The sequence below is a fragment of the Lathamus discolor genome, chromosome 5 (assembly GCF_037157495.1).
Source record: "Lathamus discolor isolate bLatDis1 chromosome 5, bLatDis1.hap1, whole genome shotgun sequence".
Lineage (NCBI taxonomy): Eukaryota > Metazoa > Chordata > Aves > Psittaciformes > Psittacidae > Lathamus > Lathamus discolor.
In genome coordinates this window covers 97186740-97212482 of record NC_088888.1, presented here as the reverse complement: position 1 = coordinate 97212482, position 25743 = coordinate 97186740, and the positions used below count along the sequence as shown (strand labels likewise).

The window sequence follows — 25743 nt, the reverse complement described above, 5'->3', positions numbered from 1 at the left end:
TATTGAGTGCTGGAGAAAAGAATATGCAATGTAGGCTTCATTTTTCTTTGGGCTTTAGGTCTTTTTTAGGTTCTTGAGGATCAGCAAGAAGCCAAATACCTGTTTGGATTTGGGCAAGTAAAATAGCAGTTAGGCTCTGACATTATTCTGTTGATCTGGTTTTGTCTTGAAAACAGGGAAACAATGAAGCACATTGCAGTCATCCTCCAGAGCTCAGTATCAACTGGGCATACTCTTTGCTGCAACTGACTTTGACCAGGCATAGGGAATCATCAAGGATTTATCTTTTCCTATGACCTTCCTCAGAATATCTTTTTATTTATTGACAAATTATTGTAGAATCAGCTAAACAAATACTACAGAATAAATGAGAATTAGGCAGGAAGCTGAAGAAAGCAAATCTGGAGTCTGAAGATTTGTCTCTAAAAGCTATCACGACTTACACGCCAGTCTACAAGAGGATTTGAAGGGTATGTTTACTTTTCTGTATCTAAACATCAAGCTTCAGTGCTGGTGCACACAGAACATTAAACATGACTGCTTTAAGGCCACAGTCTAATGACAAGAATGATGAAAGCTAACAAAGGGAAAAATTAAGCTCTTTGTCTTTGCTATTTAAGTCAGGGGTAAGTTATGTGTTATGACTTAACCTTGACTAACATCCAAATGCAATGCAAAAGGTGTGAGTCTGGTTCTCCTCTCTTTCCCCACACTCCCAGTCATGAAGTTCCTTCCTCCCTATTCATGTCAGCTCTCACACTTACTGGAGCCTGTGTTGAGTCAGCCGAGCTTGCTAACCCAGCAGAAAACTAACTAAGCAAACAAGAGGGTTTTTTTAACAAGGTTTATATATTAAATTAGCTCAGTGGAAGGTCCAAAAAATGTTAAAATTGATGAAAAGCGAGCAAATGGGAAGATGTGGCTAGGAAGACTTGGGGGGGGGGGGGGAATGGGAAGTGGGATTTTCTCCTTGGACAGTGATAAACCATTATATTTGTTCAGTTATAACAGGTAATTTCACGCTAAAAAAAAATTAAATAAATAAAAAGAGACAAGAAACGAAAGTGGAGACTAAAGAACAGGAGAGCTATAGCAAAGGTCAAAAATGAAAAGAGTCTAAGAGCAAGTATGGACCTATAATACACAGGGATGAGGGCTGTCACCTGTAAAGGTCATTTTTATTAGGGTTTCTGCTGCTTGTTTCAAAAAAGATCTGCAATTTCTTCTTCCATTTTACTTTTCAAGCCACATGGAAAATTCTTCTCTCCTTAAGGTATAATTTAAATATAAGTTCTGCAAATATTTTAATATCCATATAATTTTTTCTCAGTGGGACTATTCATAGGGCTATCACCCACAAATTGATTGCAGCCTCAAAATATTGCATCCATGAGCAGACAGCCTCCCTTACACACAGATCAAGGAAGGAACTAGTTAACCAGACACAAGTTAGCTGCAAAGTTCACATTAGAACGTGGTGCTGCTACCAGAGCTGGGCTCAACAACACTCAATGAATAATATCACTGCAGTGGTTTTTTTCTTAAACTGACTCTACTCTATTGCTCTCTAGAAATTTTGATATTGCAACATCAGAGACAAAAATCCGTAATAGCAGCCTCATTACCAGTGACTAGCTTTGTTACCAAATGTTACTTTGAACATCTATAACACATTATCATTACATGAAGTGGAAAGCCAACACACTTGGGTTGCATTGACCCATTGCACTACCTTGTTTAAATTATTTATATTATGTCTGTTTAACCATAGGAAAGCACGTGCTGCCTTGGACATCACTTGTGACCAGTTGCCAACTGGATCTTGTACCTAAAAGTGGAAATTTCAATTTATGATGAGGATGGGGTACATAACACCAGCTTGCAGACCCCTCCCACCTGAAGAACAACCTAGAAAAAACCCTATTACAGGCCCCCTCAGGGCTCCCCTTTTCTGAAACTTTCGTGAAAGAAATGTTCTCTCCCAGGCTTTTATTAGTCTTTTAATTAATTACAGTTCAATTCTGTTTCTATTAACTCAAAGAAAACAGAATCAGCCTCTCAAGGTTTGGAAAGTTCTTTGCAAACCTTGAAAGAAAGAAGCTACAGAAGTGTGAAATCATGCTTTTGTGCCTGAACAATGCATCTGCTCCTGTAGCATCTTTCCCAACTGACGTCATAATCCATTTTGTGACATCACAGTTGGTTCCCATGGAAAACTTTATGAAATCCTCTAGAGGGTTTGATAGAAGAATCACTTTGTCTAGTGAATAAGCAGCATATATATTTAAACTATGAATTCCTTATTATATCTTATATTAGCAAAAAAACAAAACGAAAACCAAACCAAAACAAAAAACTGCTACTGATGTGTGAGCTGTGAGCAGATTTCCTTTTTCAAGAAATGTTTTCACAGCTGTTACTATGAGGTAATATAAAGATTTTAATCTGGGCAAAATACTTTTATCTACTACTATTTCTTGAGCTCATTTTTTTTCTGTTACTGTGCATTGTTAACCATTAGGCATTTTTCATTACATATCTCTCTAAGCCATCATTAGCAAAGTATGACAGCGGAAGCGGACCTGGTCAAAAGAAATGCAAGGCCACCTTGTTGACAGAAATGGCTAAATAATGAAATTATTAAACATAACCTTGCACCAAAATGCCAGTGCTCTGCACACGCCAGTAAAATCAATGAAAACCACGAGACTACTACACCTAACACCAAAACACTGCACTGTGCAACGATTTTATCAGATCTGTACAGTTCATTTAAAGTATTCTACTTTCAAGAAAACTAAAAAAAGACTGATCAAATGAAGTTCAGAAAGCAGGCTTCTCTGAACACACAAAAATTCAGTGAGAAATCTTATGTGTTGAATACAAACTTGTGCAGGGTTTATGAGAGGACACAGACTAAATTTTTACCTTTGCAACCACAGACAAACTAAAAATATTATGCTCAAAGTAATTATAAACCTTCTCAAAAGCTAAAAGTATTTCTGCTGTGTTTATTAACAATGAAAATCAGTCTTAGCATATATCTCTAAAAATCAATCATGTTTACTGTCATTTACTGTATAACTTTCAGCAGTGTATGGTAACAGATTTCAGCAGTGTGCATGGTAACAGATTTATATTTATTTCCAAATTTGTATTTATATTCCAAATCTCCAAAGATTGTTCCACACATTTAATGGAACAATACCTAGTACTTTAATCTATATATATTGATAAATTTGAGCACGCAATTGGCTTAATTTTGTCAAAATAAAAGATAACACACTTTGAATTTTTAATTCAATTCTAGTACATATCTATATCTACCTATCTATCTATCTATACATATATATATGCAGATCATAAAAAATCCGAAGAAAAACTTTGAATACTTTTGGTTTTCTGCATTCTGGTTTGAAATGTGCGTGCTATGCCTTGGAAGAGCAAACAGCAGAATAGTCGTTGACCAGAAATATAAATTCCACCATTTCCTACCTTCCAGTGATGACAGTTGCTGTTCAGCTTCCAAATACAACTGAGAAAAGATTGGTCTGGGAACTAAGTTGTTTGAGCGGAGAGAGGCCTCAATAGAATTATGCAACACTTCTTCAAACCGTGTTGTCTTGAGCTGACCAGCGTAAGAATTTCCCATCTTCTCAAAGGAAGAAACAAGGAGAAAAAAAGAGATATTTCAATTTTACCACTTAGACCGCAATCACTGCATGTTGATGTCAGACTACAACATTTCTCATGAAAGAGAGACGCTTCATTGTCCACAAAGAAAGGCAGAGGAAAAGAACATTGACTGCAGCAGTCACTGAGCAGATCCTGCTGGTAAATTACAGGAAATTATCTAAAAGTAACAGCTTTCTGTAATTCAGCAGAGAGGCAGCAAGCTTTGACACCTTCTTGAAGATGTGGTTAGAAATCTGATTCGAGTAATTCCTTGACCACAGCTGAGGAGATGCATTTTCAGTAGTCAGCAATCTCATCTGTTAAACAGCCTTTCTGTTTTACACGATTTGAACAGTATAAATGTTAAAGGATCTGGGGAATAGCATAGAATTATCTTTGTGTGGTCCATCATGGCTTAAAACTTAAACTTACGGCAAGAGCAGTTTAACATATGTTTTAGAGCTGCTGTCTCATAAATAATGTAGCATTGTTCTAAGGGAGATATTGTGAAAGATGGCTTTTCCTTCTCACCTTACACAGTATTTTTCACTGTAAACATGTATATTTTAATTATTTAATTTATTTTTAGAATAAGACATTATCTGTCATCTATTATCAAATTATCAATTTGACGTTGCATTTCATTATCAGGATTTACTACTAGTGAAACTACATAATTTACACATTCTGCCATTGAGCGGTCAGCCTATTCCAGCTGAATATCCCACATATTTAACTGCTGCCTCCTTTCTACACTGAATACAATGAGCTGGTATAACCAAAAGCCATGTCAGCTTTCTTTTCCTATTACAAAGTAGCTTTTGCCCTGGGCCCCATGTCCTTTCCCTCCTCAAGTAACTGTGAATAGAAAGCATGAAATGCTTCCTGTTTGTGGCAGTAATTCCTAAACACTGAACAGCCCCTCCTCAGCACTGGGTTCTGCTTGGGAAATGAGCCTGTTGGGAAGCATCCTGCAGGAATCAGTCAACTGAAAGAAAAACTACTGTAAAATCACATACTGCTCTTGAAGGAAGAAGGCGTTTGAAAGGAACAACATACAAAGTTGATGATTCAGATACCTTTTTATGACTTTGTAACACATATTTTACATATGTAATAATATTTTTGTATACTTGTTTGCATCATGTTAATAGCATAAACATTATAATTAATACAATAGAGCATATTGATATATATATAATATTAATGAAGCACAATAAGTATTATAAAATCTATTGTGTTGTTACATTAACAATTCTAAAACAATGCAGGCAGCATTTAAGAACAAGATCTGGATTAAAAGTAGACACTACTGACAAGGCGTGCATATACACAAAATCAAACAGTAATGCAGTGAACGGTACTGATGTATCCATTTGGTGAAGGGTAAATGGGAGGCTGCAAAGACTGTTGGTGATTTTCAGAACTAATATGGAAGTGAGGCTGCATCTCCTCTTCCAATACAAAAAGCAGATTACAGATCCCTTTCTGCATTGATAGGAACTCTCTGGCTCATCTTGTTTTAATTACTGCTTCACCTACACCGAGCACAATTGAAGACAATGAGGAAAGCCTGACATCAGTATTGTCCTTAAAAAAGCTTAATCAGAGGTGTATGTAGGAAAATCAAGGTCAAGCTCTGACATGATTATACTAAACGCTGTTTTTACACAAAAGCAGTAGAAGATGTTTCGTTCTAATTCTAATCCATCTTTCAACCATTATATGACTACCAGGTATCTTGATAATTGTTTGTCATTGTTACGTTGATGTCTTATATTTAATGTAACAAGGATAAACAATTACATACTTGACAGATAACTATTTAATTCTTTGATATTTTAAAAATTCATTCCCATATTTTGAACTTGTATTTTCTATTGTTAAGTCAGAGACATCTGCAGTCTCAGGGACCCATCTCTACATTTTCAGAGGCACCTACAATATGGTTTATATGCCTGTTCATCACAGTCTGGACTAAAGAGGAAAAAAAAATGCATGAGCATGCTTTCAATATGTTAACATTCATAGTTGCATCTTTAGAAATGGAAACAGCATTCAGCTATCATCCATTCCGCACACCTTTTTACGTAGAGTGCTTCGTTTAAATACAGAGCTAAAACATGAAAAGCTCACACTACATCCAAAAGATTTTTTGCACTTAAAAAAATCACTGATACAGCACAAAGAGAGTATCTAAAAGTTTGACTGCAGTGGCAGAGGCTTGTCTTACAAAAGGCTGAATTCTACCTGTGCTCAAGATAACCATGCAAAGCAGACTGGTTTACCTAATATTCAAACTTATTCATGCCTTGAAAAGCTTAATTAAAGCACATGAAAAATAGGAAGTTTTTAAATTCATACAGAGTGAGGCAAAACAGCACAACTAAACACACACAAGACAATTCAAAAGCATTATCAGATGAACAGGCACACATCTGCTTTATGCAGTGAATCATAGAACTGTTAGTTTTGGAAGGGACCTAAAAGATCATCTAGTTCCATCCCCCCTGCCATGGGTAGGGACACCTTTCACTAGACCAGGTTGCTCAAAGCCCCATCCAATCTGGCCTTGAACCCTTCCAGGAATGAAGGCTTACTTGCTTCACTGATCATTATCTGGATCTAATGGTGACAAATGAGAAAGCACTGTAGTATTTATATTTATAAACTCTATTCCATAGACAGAGTCAGCTATTATTCTGTACAGTTAATAGATACACCGTTTACAGGGATTTAACACCCTTGCTCGGGATTTACAGAGCCCACTAGTAGACAAAACAGAAACCCCATGTTTAACCCTGAGGAGAGCAGAAACTAGGATCTTACCTTTGTGATAAGGAATCCTTTAAAACATAAGCACGTTTGCTTACCCATTGGGGTGCTAATTTAGTTGTGTGATTGGGTAAAATGAAACAAAAATATGCTTTCTGGATTTGTATACCTGGTAAGCGCTTGTATACCTCTGGAATCTTACAATCAGAGTGCCAAATGCAATGATAAAAACAGGAACATACTTTGGAAGATGTATTTTATAGCCATTTTTCATTATCAAACATGTGCCATCAAACATGCACCATAAACACAATATTTTTCATCATCAAACCAGTAAACGGACATTGCGTGAGTTTTTTTGCTAGCATCAGCCTTTGACTTTCAGAATCCCAGTGACTCTCTCCATTGCAGGAGAAATTACTTCTACGAAGCAAGCAAGGGAGAAGCTGTGTCCAACTAACTCCATGTTGGTTGTCATCTACTCTCTTCTTTAAAGCTGCTCAGATTGTGGTACCCTAATTGACAGTTGTTGACTCCATGGAGCCAGTAAGCAAAAGCTTTGAGTTCTATTTTCCTGCTTCAATGAACTCAGTGTTCTCAGCCCAGACTTATTTCTCTCTTGGATACAAGTGGGTGGCACAGACTAAGCTTTCAAATATTTGTGAAATTCCAAGCCATGAACATAGATGGTGACCAGATTTATTAAAAAAACCACAAACCCACACTGACATAGAAGGATAGCCTTCGACCCCAGCTACTGATAAATCAAAGGGCACCTCCCTATCACACTGTCAGTTTCCATGGAGAGCATGCAGAGAAAAACACTTGCCAATACAAAGTGAAGAAAAAAGGGAAAGATCTGGACCTTGTCTTCCTTAAAACCATAATAAAAAGATAACCACTCTAAGGAACTTAGAATCCTAAGAAACAAGTGCAGATACAAATGAAGAGGGGCAGGCCAATGTCTTAGAAACTCATGGATAATGCCATCAAAGAGAGATGACAAGCCCAGGCATATGAAAATGAGAGTAGATATGTATTAATCACTACAGACAACAGCCCTCAAATTCCAAACAAGGAACTGTCAGGATTCCTGTGGTAAACAGGGATTATGTGACTGGGAAAAATATGGATCTTCTTAAAGGTTAATATCTGTCACACATGGAGTCAACTTCAAGTTCAACTGCAGTTGAACTAGTCAGGTTTTGAAGAAAACCTGCACTATTCTGCTATTATCCCATACTTCGGCTGCTGAGATTTAGAAAACGAGTTCCCTCTTGGCCACCAGGGCAGTACCTACCATGAGAGCCATGACAGTGAATGATCACGATAACACAGAGCAATTGTCAACAGAAGGAGGACATGCGGGCCCATCACCTACATCTTGGAGGGAGATCTTCTGCTCAGTGGAACAAAGACAGTAACACACTAGTGACTCTTCAGTTGCAGTTGTCTGTGATAAAGGGATATTAAGATTTGGTGAAGACTGAAGATCTAGCACATGAATACTGGCCAAAATTTATCCTATACCTAGGACTGGGTATCCTAAGGAAAGCTGTAGACTTTAGAGCATGGATATCAATCAAGGGCCTTTGACCTTTCCCATTTAGACATTCAGCAGAAACTGCGTAAAGCAAAGAACATATGTGGGCTGTATTAAGAAGGCCTGGAAAATAGTCAGGAGATCTAAGTGGGAAATTAGGAAGACACAGCTAACTACTAACAAATTCAAACTTAGATATGACTTACAAATTATTACAAGTAGAAAAGATTCATGTTAAGTTGCAAAGTTTTTACAGGACAAAATATAATTGACATTACCACGTTAATATATTAATCCTTCCATCAAAACTGTATAGCAATGGATGCATTTTCCTAGGTTAATGAGCCAGCTTTCATACCTTTGAAATAACCTAACACAGTAATTTCTATTGTATCATTTCTACCAGGAGAATGGTAAGATGTTTCCAAGCTCACTGTTATTCCAAAATAAGTTGTTATCATGATGACAAAAGGCAGCTTATCACTGTTTGTTTTATGAACTATGGATTTAGGTATCCAAAAGGTTATCTATTAAATTTTTCTAGGAGAAGAAAGCATTCTTTATTCACAGATCTATTCACAGATCAGTACCAGAAAAATTGTTAGTATAATCCTTTTGCTCTTTGAAGGTGAGTCAGATCCATCCAGTAATATCCAAAACACATAATTATTTCTAAAGTTTCTTAAAGTCCCTAGTAATTGTTGAAAACCTGTATTAAAAACAATGAGATTAATAAGAAAGAAATCCCAGGACAGGGACGTGTATGTAAATGTAACTATAAGAAGAAAAATATATATGGAGACAGCAAAAAGCTGGTTCTATTCAATGTCAGTGATGCATACTATAACACAGATTCAGTTCAACCACAATATTGTGTGATCATGTTTTACTCTTTTACTTCCATGAAGCTACTTGTAATTACAGCTAGTGCATTCTTTAGCTTTGGATTTGGAAAAATAAATTACTCTTTATCTTTTATATTAACATTTTTCTTGTGTGAAAGTGATACTGTGTGCTAAATCTGTTCCCACAGGTTACATAAGTTCTTGATTCAGGAGGACTAAGAGAGACTCTTACTGACATGAATCCCACAACAGACTCAGCATACTGCTACAGCTTACAGCAAGCAAAAGAAAGGTTTACTCCATCCAAAATGCCTTTTGGGAATGGTCACTAGTCCATTATAACTTCTGAAATGTGCCTGGAAATTACTGCAGGGAGTGAGTGTGAGCAGCAGAGCTGTGTCCAGACATTACAACAGAAAATTGGCTCCTGGCTCACAGGAATTGTTCCTGCAACTGTTTAATTTACTAATACAGCTGTAGTTCATATGGACAAAGACAAAGAAAAGCTTATTCTTTCAGAAAGCAATATAGTTGTTCATGTACTACAAAACTATCACTTGTAATGTACGAAGTTTTTTATTTGTGGGTACAAAGCCACCTACAGGTGTAGTGAATTGGTGGGCTGTTGCCCAATTTCTGCAAAAAAAATACTAGCTTCTGGAAGTCAAATCTATTTCCTCATAATCTTCTGCCAGAATGACTTGACAGTAAGAGAGAGGAAAAAAGGACTCAGAAGACTGATGACTATGGTAAAATACTGGAACGTGAGAACCTTTTAAATAGATTTCTTCATGTGAGATCAATTCCAGACTACAGGAACTCTTTTTACTATTTTTACGATTTTCACCAAAATCTTCAAAAAAGGTTCAATTTTCTGCTGTTAGGCTTACCCGGATAGAAAAATTCTGAAGCTTCAAAAGTTGCTGAGGAATGAAATTATGATCTTCTGCTGAGATCAACTCTATTAAAACTGGTAGTCACCTATGGATCTGCTGATTGAAATCCACTTCTTCAGCAAAGAAATTTATTCCACCACCATAAAGCTGTCAGATCATTAGAAAGTCTCTAGTTGTTCTGGGTTTCATATACAATTAAACTTATTATGACAGTTCAGTAGACCCCATCTGGCCAATACATTTTAAAGGCAACATAAAACTTTTAACTTACCCACAGTTACTTTGCCAGAAATTTCAGCTGCTTTTCTGTTACGAGATCTTAGAATTTATATATCTCCCGTGGAATTACATTAGAAATGTTATCTACAGGCCAGACCAGATTAAACTTAATGGTTTTCTAATAATGCCACTTTGGAAAGTAGCTCATGATTAAACACACAGACTCTGATTAAGGCTGATGATAGGTCACAGAGAATATAATCCTACCACCTTCATATAGCCAAGAACAATTCTGCTGCTGTTCCCATAAAGAGAATATACTGCAGGAAGATTAGTCAGCTCTCTTTACTTTTTCCTTTTAGGTTGGCTTTTAATTTTTATCATTAACAGTGAGATGATTTCCTCCACTGACTCATGTTTCCAAGCAACAGGATGTTGGAACGAGAGCACAGATTGAGAAGTGCCAAGCTTTCAAGTGCACTGGGAAGAGTGGGAAGTGGGAAGAAATCACTGAGCTTTTTTGCAACTTTAGATTCCAAGCCAAAATACTTTTACTTACTGAAATCAGCTCTTTCACTCCCTTCAGAAGTATAGGGAAATGTCTTTATTCTGAGGAGATTGCTGCAGAGACTAATACAGACACCTTTGAAATGAAATCAAATGTATGCAATTTTCCCCACCTACTGAAAAAACAAGCCCATTTCTTAACTGCCCTCTGTGCCCTTGGAAAAAAATCACACAGATGCATATCAAAAGGGATGAGAACAGACCTGGACAAATCACTGTTAATCAACCTCAATAAAAGCACTATTAGGAAGCTCTTGCTTACATTTTTTCCTTCAGATAATAAATCAAACATTTTAATGGATCATGCTGAATATGAAATTATTTCACATCTATTTTGGTCACTGGAAAGATAACTTCACCTCAAACCAAGTATTTTCGTATTTTTGCTAAATGTTTTCAACTGCAAACCAACAAGCATTAGTTTTGAGGACAGTGTTTCATTTTCCCACAAAAATGCTACAATTTTGCAGGGAACAGTAGCACAAATCACAAATGAGTATTTTTCTAAAGAAAAAAGAAAAATAATTTCCCAATATGTCAAAAAAAAAAAAAAAAAGAAAAAAAGAAAAAAAAAGTGTTTTTTAAACTTCTTGTACAAATTTAACTTTACTTTGAACCAAAAACATAAAGCTTGACTAAGCAGTCTAACCTGTCATAAACCCATTAAAATATACAGCTATGCTTGGAGATCCAGACTAAGGCATGTTGGCAATTTAGTGACAACGAATCGAAGCTGTGACAGCCTACATTGTAGTTTTCTGAGGAAACATAAAACTCCAGTTGCAACCAGATTCCTTTAATTATTTAAGGATGAAAGGCTGTTTTGGTTTTAAGACATAGTTTAGTCTTCTTTTATGACTACAGAAAACTTAAACTTCCTTCACCCCGGAAATTTTTATGCCCACTCTCAAACAGGAGTCGAATTTTTTTGAGACATTTGAAGTAATGATTTCTTTCAAAATGAGACTCTACTTAAGCTTATCTTAATATAGGAGAAAAAAAATGACAACATTCAAACTGGCAGAAAGTCCTTTGTGAAAAGCCATGCATTGGATTGCTACCAATGTTTTTAAAAATCTTAATCACTATTGGGACCAATGTATCTCCAAAAAGAATTCAGAAGAAATTTTAATTAGACTTTTTACAGATGACTGAACATCTATTATTAACTTGTTTCTTAATTGCAATTTTCACTGGAAATCTATTTTAAGACATACTGATAACACCGATTTTCATTTACTTGCTCTTTTTATTTATCATGAACCTTCTTTTCAGAGACATTCATACATGTCATTCCTTACTATCCTGACAACTGGACTAAGGAGCCACTTCATAAAATAAAATAAAAACTTCATAAAAATAAAATACTTCATAAAAAATGTAGAGCTGGGTGATATTCCAGTGTTGTAATAATAGTGCAGATTGAGCCTAATATATGAGATGGCAATAAATACATTTAGGCAGTGGCATTTGATCCTGTAAATGCCTTCACACTCCTCTCTTCAGGAAACAACGTATTCTGATGCAGATTTCTTTGATTTTCCAGCAGGATCTCATAAACTTTGCAGGTGCTACTGGAGAGAAAATCCCTTATCAGCAGCTCCCAGCGTAGTTCAGCTAATATGCTTTACTATTTCTTCAGCACAGAGCCCTGACCCTATGGCTGGTTAGGCAGCTCTGCCTTGGCTCCCATTTGGCTTTTGTGTGTTGCTTTGATCAGCTCCTGGCTTTGGATGAAAGCAATTCTTTTAGAGACCACCTTCAAACTCTCTTAAAAAAAAAGAATTACATACATAAAACCAATTGAGCTTGTTAAGCAGCAGGAAGAAGCCAAGTAGAGGGAGGAGAAAGGGAGGGAAGGAGGTGCCACAAATCAACTCTAGGAAGCAATGATCAAAGTGGTGACTGGAAAATTAGTAAAAAAATGATCCCCAAATTGTACAGGTCTAGGTCATTCCCCTCCCCAGCTCCATAGAAGGCAAAGGCTTCCTCATTATTACCCAGGGAAGAGATAAAACTCTCAAGAACTGTCTCACATGCTTGCCCTGTACCTCTGAGTACAGCAGCAATGGAGATCTTAAGAATAAAGCAGCAGGAAGCAGACTGGCAAGCCAGAAGAAGAGAGTATCTTAGAATGCATTTTCCTCAAAGAAAATTCTAAGAAATAAGCACTTGGGGTACATGACTCTTACTTCTGGTTACTGGTGCTAGAGACCGTTTCTGAGAATCTTTTCAGAATCCAAAGTAAGTATACAAAGAATAACCTGGCACTCATTGTCCTGACTGGCTTTTGAGCTGTCCTCAAAACTAGACTTCTGTTTTTTCTTACACAAGCCTACCCCTCTAGGCTCATTCCTGGAAGCAATGCAGCAGGTCTGTGGGGCAGCCACACGCACCCCCAGAGTGGGATGTACAGTTTAAAGACACGTCAGAGCTGTCTCTTTCAGAGCAGCAGAGGCAGAGCCAGACAGTCTCTGTGGCAGTTCTCCAGGGGTATACACAAGAGTGCAAGCTTCAGAGCCTTTACCTCTTTCACCGAGAAGGGCCTCACTGCATGAAAAAGATCTTCACTAATTTCTTCTGACAAAACACACTATGCTATATCTGGATCATATTTTTCATCTCTAATGAACAAAGAGTGGGCAGAAACACAATGGGAGCAGTCTAAAATATGCTTCACCATCTGTGGATAGCAAATACATCTGTAGGTGAATGTAGTACACTGCAATAGGGAACTGAACATCAAGGTGTACTCAATTAGGAGATCAGTTGCATACGTACTATGTGTTGAAAACACATCAAATGAGAAATAAACATAAATAATCAATCCAAAAGGATTAGACAAGCATTGTTAAAGAACAACTACATAGCTCAAATTCAATCAATTTAAGAAACTGAACTCAAAAGCAGTTTGAGATTTGAGCTGTATATTTTGAGGGTTTAAAAATTCAAGTTGTCTGCATTTATTATATTTTGCTTTCAGATTTCCAAGTTTTCCTGAGAGGAAATCACTCACCCCAAAGACAGCAAATGACTGACAAGCCAGGAGGTTGCAGACAAATGCACATGCATAAAACATTAATACTACCTGTAAAATATCTCTCAACTGTAATATTTGAACAGTAAACAATATAAGTCAGTGTACATTGCCTTATGAAATTTACACATTTGCATTAAACAGTAACAGTATTTTGTAGCATGGGAATACTAGCAATGTAAGAGAAAATATACTGTACCGTAATGAAAGCATGTGCTCCTCAGTGACATCCAGTAAATTACTCCCAAAGTTTCATATTCTGATTGCACTGCTGAACATCTTACACCTGTGGTAACTGCCAGTGATTATATCTTTATGGAGTTTTCCTTCGTTTGATTTAGAAGAGTCTGCTGCTTGGAGAATTTGTTAGGACACTTAAGGCTCCTGAGTCAGCACTGTGCGCAACTGAACAACTCATTCAGGTCACCATGACATGAACACTCTCCTGTCACAGTAAAGCACAGAAAGATTTTAAAGCTATCTATTCTGCAACTATGAGAAAAACAAAGTAATGAGACCACAATATGCCCTGGCAAGCTGTTCTCTAATTTGTGTGCTGGGTATACTAAATGATAAATTGTCTGCCTTTGTATCTTATTAATACTGAAGTGCTGCGCTAGGTCATGGTGTACCTGGCCAGTCATGTATCAATCTATCAGCCTGAAGCATTATTAACATCAACAATTTTGTTGCAGGTTTTTAAAAGGACTGAAGGTAGGGTTTTTTAAAGAAATTAGTGTGTCCTTTTGCATTGTATCACTAAAGAAACCATAAAGCACACACTGTGAGCGCTTCATTTCGTTAAGAGAAGACATAATTAACAGGAGAACAGAAATTAAGATATGCAGCAATATTATCTTTATGTTGGTACTATGCCTGTATCTTCTGAATAGAAGGACAGGAAATCAAAACAATATTTGGGAGAGGATGTTAAATATAATGCTGGATATACAAAGAAAGAGCCATTGTATCGTGCATAAACAAACACTGCATCTTTTCAAGATACATCTAGAGTACATGTACAGAGAATGTTTATTTCTGGTAAAGGTATATCTATCAAATGTTTCCTTAGGTCACAAATTGCAGCACATCACTTCAGAAGATGAAAGCATTTATTCTAAAAATGGAATTTTCTTTTTCCTGTGGCTCCGTGAAACATTCAGATATGTATGTGCTTGATTTTAAGCTCAGTTAAGTACCACTGAAATTAGTAAAATCAAGCACTTATCCAGGCTCTCAGTTGAATTAAGGCTCTCTATAACCTTTGTATGCAGGGTACACTGAACAATGAAAAGATATTATTTTTCAGTACAGCTTGTGAAACTTCATTTGCGACCTTCACTCTCAGGGTACAATTTCATGGCTGGCTTAAGCTGCTCTAAACTCATGTTACAGCTGAAAAGTGATGTCTTTCACTCTCGATTATATATTCTCCCTCTGTTATTCAGTGGCATTGATCTGAGCTGATACAGTTGAAAACTAGTAAGCTTTGTAGGGTTTTGTTTAGATAAATCAGATCCCTCATCTAGGTAAGCATAAAGCATATGGGCACTAATTTACACAAAAGGAAAGGCCCAGAAACATGTGGCCTGGGATGGTGGTGCAATCAGGATCTTTATCTCCAGACTATGAAGATTGTTTCAATAACATACTTCAGTTTTAAAATGACACCTTTTGATTCTTCTTCTGTAACACAATGCAGAAAAAAATAAAATTGTAAAGCCTGCTGAGGAATCCCTTCGAGACTTAGGGGATCAGTGTTTTCTCTGAAAACTATTTCCACATTAATGGAAAGCTTACGTTATTTACTCGGTAATTTTAAAAGAAACCATATACTCTACATACATACTCAGTGTTTAAGAGGTATTTGAACAATGCCTTTAACAGCATACTTCAACTTCTGGTCAGCCCTGAAGTGGTCAGGTACTTGGTCTAGATGATCACTGTCAGTCCCTTCCAACTGAAATAGTCCATTCTGTTCTGTTCTATACTTGAATTCTAAATGGAGGCACTGTATGAAAGAATGTGAAGAAGAAATTGTACAGAAAGTAGCAAGCAATGCTCTAACAGAGTGACTGGTATGCTTCTCTGTTACTATGGAAGTGAACCAGAAGCTTTACAGATGTTCTATACTTAACACCAAATATGGAAGACCTCAGTCATGTCATTCTCAAGTAGGGTACAAAATCATTCAGCTAGGGAATGCAGAAATCACTGTCTGGTTTCCTAAAAGCATTGTACAGTTGTGTACCTTAAACACTTTAACCTGACAAGATGACACTTGAAAGACTCTATTGACAGCCAAAGTTTAGAGAAATCCAAAAGGAAAACAAACACTGCAAGAAATGCATATGCATGCAGATGAAAGCACATGGTTTTTGGAAGAGTCACTTTTGATAATTTCCTAGGTCAACAATAACACAAACCATAAAATTCACATTTTAAAGAGGTACTGCTTGATGGACTCCAGCCAAACATACTTGCCCCAGAACTGTTGTACATATGAACAAAATTTCTCTAGGATTCTGCACAGGGTGCTATCTAGAATGAAGTCTGGGATGCTGCAGTGCCTATTTCTGCTTTGGGATGGGAAACAGGACACCACTTGTAAAGAACATTAGTATTGGGTAGGTGTTATAGGAGATTATGCTAACCTGATATTCAGTAATGGAATGCAGAATGTAAAAGAGGCCTGCCTGCCTTGGACATTGGCATGGAACAGAAGTTCCACAAGAGAAGAAAGGGCAAGTAAGTAGAGAGAAGCCTTAGTGCTTGGTTAGTACCCAGGGACAGAATGCAGGAATGAGCAGTGATAATGGAGGGGATCTTGTATACAGAATCAGTGGGAATTGATCAGAATGCACCTACTGATGGAACACACATCAGAAAAGCATGGGTCTGTCTGCTGAAATTGGTTGCTGAATCTGGGTAATGTAAGTGATGAATTGACGGAACAGTTGTTAGGAGAAAGATGACCATGAAATTATCCCAACAAGAGGCATGTAAAACATATACCTTGTACTCTGTGCACTTACAGAAAATAATCTTTTTTTTACAGGAATCTCCAGAGCATGTGTTCCAGAGTTTGAGAACACTAGAACAGAAGTGAAACAAGGGACATAACCTGAGATTATAACTCCAGGGTAACAAGATTTAAGAACTTCAAAACACTAAGAGACAAGGACAAAATCATAAACAGCATCATGAAAATATTTTACTAAGACATTTGTTGATAAGAAAGAACAAGGAAAGAGTTGTTCACTGCACAACCAGAAAATTAGGAGATGGTTTTTAAGTTTAATGTTGGAGGGGTCCAAGAAACTGAGCAAGGGTTATTTGTGATCAAATGACTGATTTGTCCAACAGCTTTATCAGGGAAGAATGGAGACTGTCCCTCCAAAACACCCAACAACTTACTATTTGAAGCATTCTGCGTGCAGATTGTGTATGAAAGAACTGGGTCCTACCAATCAGAATGACTGGTTTAACTGCAAGACAACTACTTTTCTTCTCAAAACATTTTTAAAATGTTGCAGGCATACCTGCCTTTTGTAATTATCCAGAAATATTGAAATGTGTACAAAATCTTATATAAAAAATCATATATATAGTCTAAAAATACCTACCAGGTTGAGCTTTTTAGGGTACTTATGCAGAACCCAAACGATCTCCTCCATGAGAAATATACTTAGTCTTGTGCTTTGGATTTGTACAGAAGGAAACTTTTAAGATCATCCAGGAGTTTGATTCAGCTGCCTAACTGCAGGCATCTTCTAACTTTGAGATGTTCTAGGGTATTCTGCCTGGATTTTAGCTGCTGCTTCAAAGCAGCAGAGGTCTGGGCAAGTCCTCTGTCATATCTGCCAGTCCTTTATGGACATCTTGGGTAAACCAGCAAACCTCGCATGAAAAGAGGCACCTATATTTACACAAATGAATCAGACTGCAGGTATCTACTGGTTCACTAGGCAAAATTTTATATTGTAATCATTTAAATCGATAAAGCTGAGAGCATGATTCAGCTGACCAGCCACTAGTGTTTATTTAGTTCAGCATGAGCTGACTCACTCACCTGGCTTTGTTGACTATATTGGCTATAGCTTGATTGACTACCAGGTGTTGCAGCTGCAGTCATCTACATGAAGATTTCTATATTTAGTCTTGGGGCTCAGTTCAGTTGCTTACACGTAGATGTTTAATGGTCTTTGATATGCTTCAAGGTATACTGAGATACCTGCCTACGCTGCAAACATGTTAGTTTACATCCAGGCATTCTGCAGTCAGCTTTAGTTCTGCTGGTGGTTGAATAAAGCACTCCTTTTTCTAGCCAGCGTGGACAAGATTGTGTCAGGTTTGTTACCATCACCCTGCACAGTTCTCCAAGAGTTTCCCGAAAGGTCTGGTGCTCCCACACACCTGTTCTCATCCATACTTCCAGGCAGGCAGCACATGCCATGCCATGAGTCCATGAACAGTCCATTCTGGCTAGCTGTGAAACATACTTCACACTACTTGGTCATCTGAACACACATGCATAAAACCTGTGCCTCAGAGGCACAGAAGTAGTATAAAGCACTGCAGACACAGCCCATCCATTATGAAGAATGTTACCCTGAGCAATGTGCGTAAGAGCCATTGCACCACATGGCCCTTTGGCCACAGCTTCCCAAGACATCTGTGGGTTCAAAGAAGCTGGGTTCTCCCCTCCCAGGTAGCAGGGTAGGGTTCTCAGGATTTCAGTTTGGAATATTCCATGTAAATTCTTCAAAGTCCTTTGTCTGCCTTTTATTTTTTCTTTTTCTTTTGTGATTTGGGTTGGGTTTTTGTGTTGGGTTTTTTTTTTTTTTTTAATTTTCTGTAACCTCACTGTCTTTCCACTGTTTGACTTTAAATTGGGGATAATATCACTTTTCTAAAGTGCAGAGAACAGTTACACTCAAGATTACAAGTCATGCTGCCAGAAAAAATCATGTCAGGAAACTACTTTTCAGTTTTTGTAGGCATTAAAGAAACAGGAGTTTTAGAAAAAGACGTTCAGGAGAACTGCAAAATAATTTGCAGGCACCTATTGTGAAAGAAACTGAGAGAGCAAGTGTAGAGAACGAATATTTATAAAGTAACCAGATAGCTGGAATAGGATTGTCTTTTATATTAAAATGTATTAAAGTCACACAAAAGCCTTCTAAAATACTGTTTTGTATTTAAAACCATACAAGGACTTTTGTTCTACGTATCACTGAATTAGCAAGGATCTTGATCACAATAGTACATGCTTTTAAAATCTCTGAGGAAAAAAGTTATTAAAGAATTAAGAAAGAATGTCCATTAAGTTTTAAAAAACAACAAAGTTTTAATAATGAATCAGAAGAAGAAAAGGGGATCGGGAAGGAGAAGGAAATAAAGAAAATAATGAAAGACAGGCTTGGCAAAAACTAGAGGAACCCATAAATTGCTATCTCTTGCTATTCCTCCTAAAACACCAACTGCACAGACTCTAAACACTGACAAATTAAAATAAACAGGGTCATACTGACATTAAGGCAAGCAACAGAATTGCTGCAGCAGACAACAATGAATCATACCTAAGCAAACCACCCATTTCTTTTCAATAGAATGTATTATTAATCAGACACATTGTTTTACAACTGGTCCAACCATTGCCAGAAAAAGCCTTCATTTTCTCAGTGCACAACAGGAACATTTCAGCGTGTCACTGTTGTCTCTTCATTGCTCTTAATGGTAACCGAAACTGTTGGTGCTTTCATATCTCACCCACATTTCATGTTTATTCACACACTGCACAAAAGCACCCACTCTTTGTTCAGTCATGCTGTACCTGTGTAAAAATCTTAACTGAATGTACAAAGACCATTTTTTAAACTTAAAAGCTACAGCCTGACTGATACTTCTGTAGCTATTAACAGTTCCAACTGCTCAAAACACTTCCTGAAGTGTTCCTTCATCTCTAGTAATTGTCATAGTGGCAAAAAAAACCCTGAACCTCTAGGCTGAGTAACATCCATTTGAGTGCTTAGAAACACCGCTCTTAAGAACTCTCAACTGTCTTTGCTCTCATTGTGAAAGACCTCATATGCCAAACCATGTGATGCAGGACACTGTACAGTACATTGGGTCAGGAGACAAGATGTGGCACCATCTCATACTCAGGGAACAGGCACATTACACTCAGTTGCGAATGTGAACTGAAACTAATAGAATAAATCTTGTGTGTGATGGTGTTAACCCACCACCTATCTCCAGCTTCTAAGACAGTGATGCTGCTATTCCACTGCAGACTGTTAAAGATACCTATACAGTTTCCATTGTCATTGACGTGTTCTGTACCTATTTCCCAATAATCTGCTATTTATAGATATGTGTTCCCAACCCTTATATACTCTTGGTGAGGAATCATGTCCATACGTACCAACGGATGTCTTTTTTTCATACCCATGAATCAGACATGAATACATACCTCAGCTTGTAAGTAAAACAAATATACCACAGCACAAATACATGCAGAGCTGCTGTACTACAGCACAACTTTCTATCATACCTTCTTACTGTAATTAGAGTTTTAATCTCTTTAGTTTACCTTGATTTTATATACATTTTTCTTAAGAATTCTATCATCTGGTTGCTGGCTTGATACTAAGTAGCTTAGTGCTGTATACTGGATGCACTAAATGAGAACGCTCACAGCAGCAGAGTTTTCAATCTCACTTAAATGAAAACTTTGCCTTCTTAATTTTGAGAAGAAATCTCAAAAATCTCAGAATCTCCAATTTCTCATTCTTCAAATTGTGCATTATATATCACAATTCCTGAATACTTCAGGGGTTAATGATATCACCCTGTGAGAACCACAGGGAAGTAAGGATATGTTCTTCCTCCATTTTACTGATGGGAAATTACAGCCTGAAGTGACATCAGTATAGCTTCTGTGAGCACCTGAATCCCTAAGCACAACTGAAATCCATGGCAGATAATGTTATCTAAATACTTTCATGAGTCTAAGTTAAATATTTCAATCAAAGTCATACAGAAACTGTGGAAAAGCTCAGATCTGAATATAGTTCCCCTGGAATACTCCTCTGTGCTGGATCATGATCTGTTCTAACGTCTTATTAAATATTTACATATTTAGTTTAAATGCTGGTAGATGTGTGGAGTTTAGAGGGTGTGGAGGAGTTAATCTTTCAATTTTTGTAATTCTACTTGGAAAGCCTACTGATATGGTCATGTAGAAACAATGTTTTCCAACAAAAAGTAGATTTTTCCCTTACTTAGGTAAATGGCGCTAGGAATTCCCTGTAGCTTCTAAATTATTATAAGTATAGATGAGGAAAAATAAGGCACACAGCTTTCCCATCTCCTCCTGTCTTTCTCTACAGTTTCTTTATTGATCTGCAGTAAGAGTAGAGATCAAAATCCAGTGAGATCAACAGACTTTGGGTCAAACCTGTTTCATGAATGACCTCATACATTAACCAGAATTTCTGATGATTTATATTCCTTAAAATATTGTCTGCTCCAGTGAGAATTCAGCATCATATCAAACTGTCTGTGTTACAGAAATTTAAGCTTTCTCCTCTGTAACGTATTTAGCTAGTTATACAGCCAGCATCTTCTTCCTCTGCTTTGCCAAGCTCTCCTAGTTATTAGTCACATGGCTCTGCTAACAAACAGAACAGATTCTGCAGATTTTTATGCTGAAAATTATTCATATGTAAAATGGTAACAATACTGGAACAATAGAAAGCACAGTTTTGGAAGAACATTGAAACTCTGAAATATCCATGCAAGTGTTGCCTACTTTGGCTGTCAGCTATATTGGATGTACAGAAGCTCTCAGTGTGACTCCAAGCAAAGCCAACATAGATTTTATACAGTCTATCAGGTTAAGTGTGGGCCATGTAACCACAGCTACACTACAGTCTTCCAGGTCTATTCCTCTACTATGAGCTGTACAGATAGGTCCTTCTGAACTGAGAGTCAATACAGAACTGTTCTAGTTGATACTACATTGTGTATGCCAGAATTGCAGTCTCTGTATTAACTTCTCATCACTCGGGTATCTGAGCCCAACCTTACCTTTTATAATACAAAGTTACCTGCAGAATAAAAATAAATAGGCAAAGAATCCAAAGATGCTAAAATGCTTCAATCATGAGCTCACATGAAGTTCTAGATACCCAAAAGGCAGGCAAGATAACAACATACTTTGAATACTCCTCCTTTGAAAATTACTCAAAGACTCTATTGAAAATTTCAATATCAAGAAACTAAGAAGCAAAACGTTGTTTTCATCCGTGGAAAGGTGGGTAAGCAGCTAAATCTGCTTTTGTTTGCCTCTGGAAGGGTATGGAACAGGTTCCAACATCAGCAACTGGATATACATTGGACAACACAAGTGCTGACTCCCTCTCCAGCCATAATCTGTAGGGCTTCTAAATAATTCTAATGCTAGCTGCCTTTTGGTAGGGCCTGTAAATGCATAGCAGTACAGCAACCACCAGAATCAAGCCCCAAAGCAAGTATCTTTACATGTGAGTTCAGAAAGGTTGTGAAAATGGCCTACTCTAAACTTCCTCAGAGTAAATTCTAGCAGGTAAATTCTAGCACCAACCTAGCTGTTGGTGCTAGTAACAGTACAAATGAAGGTTAAGCAGAACTTCGCTCAGCATGCCTCCTCCAGCCCTGTTGAAATACCTTCTTCTCCTTCCATAGAAGTATGACAAGAACAGATGACACAGACATGGTCAATTTTATGTAACTCCTAAAAATAGAAGAACCAGAAGACAAGTTGTCGTGGTTCTATTGTGGTGCCGAAATAGCATAGCAACTATATACGATGATGTTAACTTTTGGGGAAAAAAAAACAACAAACAAACAAACAAAAAAAAGGTAAAATTAAAAAGCAAGCATTTATGATAAAATGACATGATTAAGCATAATTTTTGCTCTTTTAGAATCATAAAATCATAGAACAGTTTGGGTTGGAAGGGACCTTCAAATATCATCTAGTCCAACCCCCCTGCAATGAGCAAGGACATCTTTGACAAGATCAGGTTGCCCAGAAGCACACCCAGCCTGGCCTTGAACATCTCCAGGGATGGGGCATCTACCGCCTTTCTGGGCAACCTGTGCCAGCTTTTACCACCCTCATTGTAAAGAATTTTTTCCCCATGTCCAGCCTGAATCCCTCCTCTTTTAGTTTTAAACCATTACCCCTCATCATATTACAACAGGCCCTGCTAAAAATATTTCCCTGCCTTACATGTCTCTTTTAAGAACTGAAAAGCTGCTCTAAAGGTCTCTCCAGAGCCTTCTCTTCTTCAGGATGAACAACCCCAGCTCTCACAGCCTTTCTTCATAGGAGAGGTGCTCTATCCCGCTGATCGTATTTGTGACCTCCTCTGGACCCTCTCCTACAGGTCCAGTGCTTTCCTGTACTGAGGACCCCACAACTGGATGCAGCACTGCAGGTGGGGTCTCACCAGAGCAGAGTAGAGGTGCAGGATCACCTCCCTTTACCTGCTGACCATACTCCTTTGCGTGCAGCCCAAGATATGACTGTCCTTCTGGGCTGCAAGCATATGTTGCCAACTAATATCCAATTGTTCATCCACCAGTACCCCCAAGTCTTTCTTCTCTGGGGTACTCTCAACCCCTCAGCCCTCAGACCATATTGATACCAGTGGTTGTCCCAACCCAGGTGCAGGACTCTGCACTTGTCACTGTTGAACCTCATGAGATTTGCATAGGCCCACCTCTCGAGCCTGTCCAAGTGCCTCTGGATGACATTCCATCCCTTGAGCATGACAGCTGCACCACTCAGCTTCATGTAGTCTGCAAACTTGCTGACAGTACACTGAATCCCACTATCTGTGATTTTGATGAAGACATTAAAGAGTAGTAGTCCCAATACGGACCCCTGAGGGATGCAGCTTGTCACTGGTGTCCATCCGGACATTGAGCCATTGACCACTAACTTCTGGGTGCAGCCATCCAGCCAATTCCTCATCCATCGAACAGTCCACTCATATCTCTCCAATTTAGGGAGAAGAGAGTTGTGGTGGATGTTGCTTTATCCTCATAATTTATCAAAAAGCAGTTCTGGACTGAAGTCTGACAGAATGACACTAAATTCTTCAATAAAATAACAATTCAGTTTTACAGATGTGTGATTTCTGAGATAATGCTGAAAGCAATGTTAAAATCTACCATTTTCCAACATCTCATACTACAGAAAAGAAGCCTGAGAGGAACAACACTGCCATTATGGCATTTTTGCCCTGTTTGACATCTTGCTGTTGTTTGAAATCATTATTGCATCTTATATGACACATACACAAAAAGTATTAGGAGGGGAGGCAACCCAGAGCAATACAAAACAGAATGCAAATTACAAGGAGTAATTTTTTTACCATAAAAGTCTTGAGAGAAAACAATGCTAACTACAGACTACACAATGACAATCACATTCTCTCTCTGCCATACGTAAGTGTTGCATAATCCTAATGATTCTGGTGTTTATATTTGTAGTTATAGTGAGCAAAGAAAATAAGTATGAAGAATTACTTCTTTGTACCTGAAAGTATTTTATATTCCTATAGAAAAAATGACCTAGAATTTCATTATCTTGGTTGAGAAAAGCAACCTCAGCAATGTATAAAGTGACTTTATTAGGAACAAGTAATATTTGAAATTTTGGAGCATTTTCAATAAAAAGCAGATTTTAAGAATTAAGAGCAAAACACAAAACATGATTATATCACTGGACAAATCCATAATGTGCTTACACTGGAGCGCACTGAGTGCACTTTCGGTCCACTGTATCAAAAAGAACATAGTAGGACTTGAAAAGGTTCAAAGAAAGACAAGAAGGCAGACTAAAAGGATTAACAAGCTTCGGCTCTACCTAGTTGGCTGGGATGCTTCAGAACAGAAAAGAGGTGACTTAGAGGCATATGCTAGAAGTCTACGAAATCATGACTGGCACATCAAGGGTGCATCAGGACAGATAGTTCACTGTACTTTCAAGTATAAAAATTAGGACACTCATTTCTATTATTTTTAATTCTATTACTTCTGTTGGTTGATAGTGTCTCATATTAAAAAAAAAAAAAAATGGGCATTGTTCTCACATCTGAGCAATGTACCAGCACATTGTAGATTGTACCTGCAGCAGAAGACAGTCTCTCATGATCAAGAAAGATTTAGAAGAACAGAGTCTATGTGACTAGATGAAAGAATGGAATAGCACTCTAGAATGATCAGAACAAAATGGTATGTCTGAAACACTACAACTGAAAATATCATACCAATTGACATGTTAGGAACAAGCTTTTATTGAAACAAAATTCTTGCCTTAAAGGGCTGGCACTTCCACATCTGCCAGCATCCATTTGCCCTGTAATTTGTGTAAGAGCAAAATTCTTTGCTTACAGGGGTGGCTCTTTCACATCTGCCAGCATTCATTTTCCCTGTAATTATACCACCAGTATATTTTACATACACATGTCATTCATTCAATAGCAGCAAACATTTCTCATAAAGAGACAGTCTTTTCCCTAGACAGCTGACAAAGGCTCTTTCAGAAAAATGTATCTTAGCTTTATGGTATAATTTGGAAGCATTATGAAGATGCATTCAGAAATGTTAGCGCAGGATCAGCAGGGAACAAGTTTAGGCTTCTAATTTAAACTTTGAAAATTACATTTCCTTTGATTCCGAGCAGGTGACTTCACCTGCACACCACAGGGCACCTTGGCCCCTCTGCTTCGTCCCATATCTCTGATTCTGGGAGGCTCAAGATTATCCTAATTTGTTATAAGACATACTAATGTTATGATCTCAGCTTTTGTTTTCTAAACCAATATATAATTTCTCACAATAAAATACAGATAATTCTACTTACTGAAAGCATACTAAAACATTTCCTTGGAAATGTCTTGGATCCCAAAGGACTGTCTATTTTGTAAACACTATTACACGGGTTTCAGGAAATTGCACTACATTAGAAGTTAACTTTCGAAGAATAAAGAAAAACATTGTATTAAAGGCACCCAAACAGTAGCTCTATGACAGAATTTGGGATGAACTATATGCGAAGACTTCTGAAGTGTTTATCCTATGTAGGGAAACACCTTCATAGGTACTCAGGAAAAATCTTTGTAATTG

At 37.5% G+C, this 25743-nt stretch overlaps 1 protein-coding gene across 3 annotated transcripts in view; it reads right to left on the bottom strand.

The window, feature by feature from the left end:
• The window catches only part of GREB1 (growth regulating estrogen receptor binding 1), a 94556-nt gene that overhangs the window by 50734 nt on the left and 18079 nt on the right, over positions 1–25743 (bottom strand). For all 3 annotated transcript variants that reach the window (XM_065681635.1, XM_065681637.1, XM_065681636.1), the window contains exon 2: positions 3496–3652. In XM_065681635.1, the coding sequence (XP_065537707.1) occupies positions 3496–3652 (157 nt within the window). The remainder of the gene's footprint in view (positions 1–3495; positions 3653–25743) is intronic.